At 50.2% G+C, this 7,818-nt stretch overlaps 1 protein-coding gene across 2 annotated transcripts in view; it reads left to right on the top strand.

Annotated features, from left to right (window-relative positions):
* The first annotated feature begins 3,579 nt into the window (after positions 1 to 3,579).
* The window catches only part of LOC308065905 (uroplakin-1b-like), a 35,556-nt gene continuing 31,317 nt past the window's right edge, over positions 3,580 to 7,818 (top strand). Inside the window, exons 1-3 of one of the 2 annotated variants that reach the window (XM_080392542.1) lie at positions 3,580 to 5,656; positions 6,297 to 6,992; positions 7,249 to 7,311. Coding sequence is in view for 1 of the 2 variants with exons in the window: in XM_080392541.1 (XP_080248667.1) it covers positions 5,371 to 5,656; positions 6,301 to 6,992; positions 7,249 to 7,311 (1,041 nt within the window). In the remaining variant the exon portion in view is untranslated. The remainder of the gene's footprint in view (positions 5,657 to 6,296; positions 6,993 to 7,248; positions 7,312 to 7,818) is intronic. The other variant, XM_080392541.1, reaches the window with a different exon arrangement.

The following is a 7,818-nucleotide window of genomic DNA, read 5'->3' as shown; positions in this document are numbered from 1 at the left end:
CAGTTGGAACAGACAAAGCCAGAGTGAGGAGGGAGGTGAAGGAGGCTGAGACAATGTATTTTTAGTCGTTTCGATGAATTATGGAGACGTGAAGTTGATAATTTATTGAAGAAGGGAAACGGGGGACTCTATGTAAATGTTTTCAGATGAATAATTAATGTGGCTTTCTAGCATCAGGGGGTCTTTAATTAAAGTCTCTGTTAAACAAGGCAAGGCAGGCAGGCCCGGCTCCTTGCAGCAGCTCATTGCACCTTTCCCATGTACAGCTACAATTTACAGATGAAGCATCATTTGCATCGATAAAGAAGGACAGAGCCTATGCAGCAGGAGTGGCAGGAGGTCGTGGAGACCAGCTCAGCGACCCCAGGGCTGAGGGGGTTTGCATCACATTTTAAATTAGCTTGGCAGACAGACCAAATGAGTGGGTGTCGGGAAGCGAGGAGGGAGGAGGCACTCCAGCCACAAGGCTTTGAGGAATGCAGAAAGCTACTCACAACCATCTGTGGATTACAGCTTCTTCAAGAGGGACCTACTGACAGCATTATCCAGGGTCTTGACACATTTGCCTTCCAAAAGCCTTTCCCATACCATGCCCGCCTCCCTGTCCCACGATAAAAGATGGGTTCACAGCAGAGGGGAGCACAGCAATAAGGCAGCGTTCGCAGGGTGAAGAGGCAAACCTGTGCCTTCCCACTACCCAGCTGCTGCTATTATCCCCAGCATCCTCCATAGGCACCACTCCCTCAGGTAAACATCACATCTGGGCTCTTCCCTCTTTCAGGGATTTCACAGCTGATGGGGAGAGGACTGGATGAAGGCTGACTGTGGACCTCAGTCAGAACAGAGCATCCCCTTCCTCCTGTGCCATGTGAAGGTGAGACCAAACTGAAGCCTTCTCCCTTACAAGAACCAGGCCTCCCAGAAGGTCTAGGATTATTTTCCAGGGGACTGTATAAAACCATAATAGTTTCAGGAATTAGAATGGGTCAATTAAGGAATGACAGAGGCTGTTCCAGTTAATACTGCTGAGGAGCTTCCAGTATAATCCCAAATTTGGCTTATTTAAACTCCCAGGGAACATCAGGTAAGTTTCAAAACAGGGGACAAGGTCTTGTTTTTCTGAAGAATGTTGTCTAAATTAAGATATAGATTAATTAGTTTTGACACCTTGGCAAACAAGCAGTATCGCAAATTTTTCATTCATCTTTATCGCCAGTAACATTTGTGATAATATTATAAAGTGCAGGAACAACAAAGAGACAGCTGAAACTTTCTTTTTAATAGAAAGGGTTAAATCAATGTAGGGTAAACAGGTTCCCAGAGCAAATATTTCCAAACACGGAAGCTAATACACTTCTTTCCTGCACTGCCAAAGATGGGGCTCAAGGAGACCTCATGGGATACTGAGTCCACACCAATCATCTGTGAAAGATGTTTGCTTAACCGGCTACAGGTACCTCCCCACTTTCTGAAGCCAGACTTGAGTCATTCCTTTTTGGCACTGAGCACAAAAACAACCTGGAGAGCATCCCTTCAATAAACGTCTCAGTGATTTCTGTGAACACCTTGGTTTCCAGGAAAGCACTGCATCTTCAGGATTGCGAGCATGTTTTCTGTTTGCCCACACCAATGCTCTTGACAGGTCTGACATGTGCCTGCGAGCACAGTGAAGGTTTACCGCTGGGTTTTGTGGAGGCAAGCGCTGCCAGAAGGTCTTGGAGGATGCACTGGGAGCCCCTGCGAGCAGCTACGAGGCTCTGCTGCTCTCTGCTGGGAAATGCAGGCAGAGCCCTAGCGAGAGGCCGTGCTGGGGGAAGAGCTGGGTTTGGCAACCTGCCCTTGGCTTGGTCCCTGCACACAAACACTCAGAGCTGGCTGTGCAAAGGCAGGCACCTGGGTGCAGGCTCCTCCTCAACATCGCTGTCAGAAGCGGGCCCATATCAAAGACTGCTGGTGTAGGAGCGGTCTGGGTGCAGGTCAGCAGCCCCAGCTGCCTCCCTTGCCCTCGCATCCCAGCCCCTCTCTACCTCACGCAGCAGCTAGCTTTCTCCACACTGCTCTGTTGCACTCACACCTGCTTTCCTCCCAGCCTGTAATGCAGTTACTTTCTCAAAAACCCTCTGGATGGAGGGCAGAGCTATTACCCCACCACACAGCCCAGGAACCAACATGTGGGGCAACCACGCGACCCACCCAGAGTCACACACAGGTCGCTATGTGGGTGAGCAGGTGTCTCTCCAAGGACCCCAGCCTTTTCCTCACAGCCTGTTTTTTTAATCCTTGCTCCGTGCCACAAAGCTGCTCTTTGCCCACCAGACCTCAGGAAGGCTTTAACTACATCTGGCTGCAACTGTGCAAACCCACAGCTCAGACAGTCTCAGAGCCACAGCTCACAGGGAACCATGAGGCCACCGCTGGGCTGCGGCAGCCTGGTGGACGGCATAGCAGGCGAGCTCAGGGCTCTGGCCAGCAACCTCAGGCTGGGAGAAATCCTGAGCCCTGACAGCATCTCTGGCACAAAGGAGGGGGACAAATTCCCCAGCCTGGTGCTGACCGGGGCCCTCTGCCCTTTTAAGTAATGATGTCTAATTTTGCAATGTGTTTCATCTCATGATTTGCAAGTACTGGATGAGGTGACAGGAGTTTAAGACGGGTATTTTCAGGATTTGTCTATTTTATATATATATATATATATATTTACAGCTCAATAAAATAAGAAGAAATATTCAAAGCAAACAGACTGTGGAAAGTGATTTGTTCCAACTCTTCACCGCAGACTTGCAAGAAACCAATCAAAGAGGCTCAGGAGTGGTTTCAGCGTAATTTATTAACCCAAAAGGGGCTGCATTGTTAACCAACATTATTTATAGTGAACAGCTCAACCATCTCTACTGAACAACTGTGTGATACTGCAGGGACAAATGCAATGAGTTACTACATAGATAGGACAAAACCAGCAGCAGATCTTTGTTACAGCTGTTAGAAAAAGTGTCCCCAGGAGACAGACACTGAATCTCTAATGGCTATCTTATTTCTCTGACAATTTATTTAAGTTTTAACTTAACAGCAGGAATGATAGCCACAGTTACACAGTGACTCCCAATAAAGGAGCATATTGCTGATCTGCAGCTGGTGTTTTCTTATTTATTTCAAAGTCTTTAAGTTCCAGATTTAGCATATGGTGCCATATAAATAATGATATAATAATACGTTTTTGCTTTCCATGTGCCTGAATAAAAAAAAAGCTGTGTGATTTATGTTACATGAGCATTGTATTTAAGACATTATTTTGCTCAGAAATTTTAATGCATTTAAAATGCATCTTCTGCTTTTTGTAATCTGTTCTTTTGAAAGAATAAACAAAGCAGTGATGTTTATTTAATGGAGTCATTCATCTTACTTCCTTGTACAAAATTCTAGCTTTCCGGTCCAGCAGCCAGATCCCTGTAGTAGGCAGTGGGGTTGGAAATGGAGAGATCTGCTGTTTACCAATGAGGCACCAATGAAAGGAAGACATGGGGCTCAAGACTTACCCACAGCAGGATGCTATTTGAAGCCAGCAGGCAGCTGAGAACTGCTTAGTCCTGTCCTGTAAAGGATGGAGAGGAGAAACCCATGGAAGAAGTTCTGCAGGGAGTCAGGCTGCAGAGAAACAGCACTGAGATGGCTCAGCACACAACTACCCATAGACATACAACTAAAAGCAGATGCCTGCTTCAGTTAAAACTGTAACTGCAGTTACTAGAGCAAACGCTGCCCCCCTGAAGTATGACTGGGATGTAACTATTTACAGCTTTCCTTTCAGACTCTCGATAAACTAGCTCTTTGAGCATTAAAGCTGTGCAGAAATACCTAGCTGCAGGGCAAGGAAGATCTAACTCCCACCTCAGCTGTTCCTGGACATTGCTGTCTCAGTTTCCAGACTGACTGGCAGCAAGACCTCATCCAGCAAAAACTTCTTCACAGCTACAAGGGTTGCAAATGTGAGTTTAAACATGCAAAGATCACTGCAGAATGAACAGAATATTTCTAAGGGACACACAAGACAAACCAGTGATTATCCTGCCTACTTAAGCCTGCTTAAGGCAGCTTCATTGGTCCACAGCTCCTGGAGGTAATCTGTCAGTCCACAAATCAAGGACTGACAATCCCAAGCACCAGGCAGTATACTATACCCTTTTCCATCATATGAGGATCATCAGTGGAGGCTGAAGTCAGGTCCTGAAATCTCCCCGAGAGTCCACCCCACCAACTGCCTAAGCAACAATTTTACAGATTTTATGCAGCATCTTTCAAGATCTTTCCAAGAAAACACGGACCCAAAAAATGCCACACTCAAAAAGCCAGCAGTCCCACACTGTCCAGAACTATCACAGACACATAGTAAAGTGGGAGAAGCAAGATGGGCTCAGGGGAGTTGGGTGATGACCTGGCATTCCATAAGTGCACAAGCAGTGCTCTAGCGCAAGATGATCTGTGTGGTCAGTGTGACTGAGGATATGGACAACACTGTCATAAACATGGTACTGGAGCAGTGGGGGAGTTTATCTTAAAAGGTCAATAGCATAGCTGAAGAACACACACAAACTGACCTGCTCTGAATGGAAGTGACATGTTAGCTTAGCACAGGTTTTGAAGTTCTGTATCTCCCTCCCTCTGACCTCTCCCCCACCCCCCCAGCCCCCTGGCAGTTTCAGCCACTCACGTTTCAATCCCAACTCTTGTCACACTGGAGCATGAACTGGAGTAGTTGAGAAGCTGGTTACTGTGGTAACCCAGCACAGCTTTTATCTTTATTCCTTTCATGTCCTCTTTGGGGGAAACTGGCAATCTGTTTCTTTGCTTTTTCTGATTAAGTTCATCACACAGCACACTATCAGGATCTGTGTAAAACTGAGAGGAGAAAGTACCTCTTACATGAACGTTTCTCCCACTGCTGCTACCCTACCTCTTGCTTCCCAGCTTTTCTTCACAAGCTATTTGCCATGTCCTTTTCTACCTGACCCTCCGTGTAGCTTTTCGCTGCCCTTCTCCCTCAAGCCTCCTCACTACCATGGAAGTTACTAACTTGTTGCAGGGCCAACAAGAGCAAATTGCTACCCTGGGCGATTTGTTGCGTTCTTTATAGGAATACAGGAAGGCCAAAACACCCCGCTGCGGTTCACAGTGAGGCGGCTCAGCTCCCTGCAAAGCCACAGGCCAGTGGCAGGCAGGGCTGGGGGGGCCCCCGTGCCCTCCGCTCTACCCGGGGTCCCCTCGCTTCCAGCAGGCCACAGCAGCCGCAGGCCCCCACGGACGGCGCGCTGCCTGCCGACACGCACCAGCGAGACCTGGCGGACTGCGGCGGGGCTCACACAGCGCAGGCAGGGGATGGCCCCGGGACCGGCCCAGGCCCCGCGGCAGCGCCCGGGTCCCTCCTCACGGCCCGCCCGCCGTTCCCGCTCCCACCCAAGATGGCGGCGCGGCACCCGCTGCCCACGTGACCCCGGCGGCTCCACGTACCGCGAGAGGGGGCGGCGGTTTCCCCGGCAACCGCTCCGGCGTCTGCCCGCCCCGCGCCGCCCCGCCCCGCCCCGCGCACGGCGAGCGGCACCAGCGCCCGGCGGCGCGGGCAGGAGAAGCGCGGCCCTGCCCTGCCATGGAGAGCCGGGGGCAGGTGAGGGCGGGCAGTGGCGGCCCCGGGCCCGGAGACCCCTTCCCCGCGCACACCCAGCCCCGGAGGGCGCCCCCCCCCGCCTGGCTTCGCTGGCCTCTGTCCCGGCCCCCTGCGCCCCCAGGCCCCTTGACCCCCGCGGCCTACCGCACCCCCTGCTCCCCAGGCATAACACCCCCTTCCCAATTACAGGGAAGCGTGTGGGGTGTGCACCAGCACCCCACCCCGCACCCCCACACACACACCCTCCCTGGCCTCCCCCAGGCTTCAGGCCACGCAACTGGGAACCCCAAATCCAGCGGGCGGCTGCCATGGCTCCCGCCTCCTCTGCCCGAGGGGGTGTACAATATAGAGTTATATATAATACTAGAGTCCCCCTAAGACAGCCAGTCAGTAAGTCAGGACCAGGCCGTAGTACACCTGCTGCAGAACTCAGACTAGGCCTGCAGGCTTGGGCTTGAGCTTAAATGAGGCCCATGAGCAGGTGGGGGGGAGGGGCAGACACAGAAATTAAGGCCAACTAGTGCTTGCTCTAAGAGGGGCTGCAACACACTTACGAAAGGATGCAGTAATATGATGTATCTGGTCTGTAGGGCTACCTGTTAAAAAACTTTAATTGTTCTTTATTTGTTAAATGTTTTAGCAAGAGTCTAACGATCATTTAGAATCTGAAGTGGAGGAATCTAGCATACCACCAGCTGCTGGATCGTCTGAGGACCAGACACCTATAGTTCAGTCACCATTGTCACCGGATGGAGTTAAAACACCATCATCTGCAGACCAGTTGTCTATAGTTGAGTCCCCACTGTCACTGGATGAATTAGCTGGCATTAAAACATCATCATCTGCAGACCAGTCATCTATAGTTGAGTCCACACTGCCACTGGATGAATTAACTGGTGTTAAACCACCAGCATCTGCAGACCAGTCGTCTACAGTTGAGTGCCCACTGTCACTGGATGAATTAGCTGGGGTTAAATCACCCACATCTGCAGATCAGCCATCTGTGGTGGAATTGCCAGCATCTGCAGACCAGCTGGTCATTGAGAAACCACCAGGTTCTGAGGACCAGTTACCTGTTGTGGAATTTCTCACATCCAGGGAAAACTTGGATGAGATCAGATCACCTGTGGGTAAGCAGCCAGGTTTCAAGGTCAAGATGTACATGTCCGACTCTGCACAGACTGGCGGTAAAACACCTGGGGCTCAGTCATCAGCAACTGTAGCCAAGCCAACAGAGACTACACATGAAATAACGGAGCAGCCAATTGTGTATGAAGACCCTTTTGAAGTCTCCATTAAGTACATGGAGAAACACAATATTCTGCAGATATTTCAGGTGAAATTTTGCTTTCCTTTCTCCCTCCAAAGGCTTGCTTGAGAAGCGTGGGCTAAAGTTAGCTTGGACTAAATTATCCCTTCCCCAGGTCCCTCCTTATCCTGTGCTTTCTTAAGTTTACACTTAAGAAAAGGACCCTTGATTGTCTTTGGGGATTGAAAGAGATGTTTCCTTTTTAAAATGCAGCTAGTGTTGAAGCAGAAAGTGCAACCACCCATCTGCCCAACGATCAATACTTCTTTTCTGTCTGTCTCAGGAGATCACAGAAAAACTGGTGTACCAGAAACCCGATGACCCCTTGCAGTTCATATTGCTGCAGGTATGGTGTCTTGCTGGGGCTTAACAGTGACTGTCCTGTTAGGGCCACAGCAGAAAGCCAGCTTCACTGAGCACAGCAGAAAAAGTGTCAGCCCGTGACTATTTCTCTCACTGTGTTGTCTGCTTACTTGGGAGGAGGAGAAGCATGTGACAGGAGCAGAGTGCCCAGGGTGCAAGGGACCACATGCGCTCTAGAAGGAGGGGAAGGAGAGATGTGAGAGGGTGGGTGTGTGGAAGAGCCAGGTTTGAGAGCAGAATGGGGTGGTTGAGCCCTGGATGGCTGTTCCTGAGAGGTGAGGGAAGCTTAGGGACAGAGATAGGGCCCTGTGACTCCTTCTCCAGCTTCCTCTATCCCATACTGGGAGGGAACCATTTTCCTGCCACACACCCCTATTCAGGAGAGCTGTCTCTGCTGATCCTGCAGGGTATTAAAACACAGGAAATTAAAAGTCAGTGGAATGAGACGATCGTTTGGGAGTGAGTTAGAAGTGTGGGGAGCTCCTTGGGG

This window comes from Falco punctatus, assembly GCF_963210335.1.
Source record: "Falco punctatus genome assembly, chromosome: 6".
NCBI classification, from domain to species: domain Eukaryota; kingdom Metazoa; phylum Chordata; class Aves; order Falconiformes; family Falconidae; genus Falco; species Falco punctatus.
This window is presented reverse-complemented; position numbering and strand designations above follow the sequence as displayed.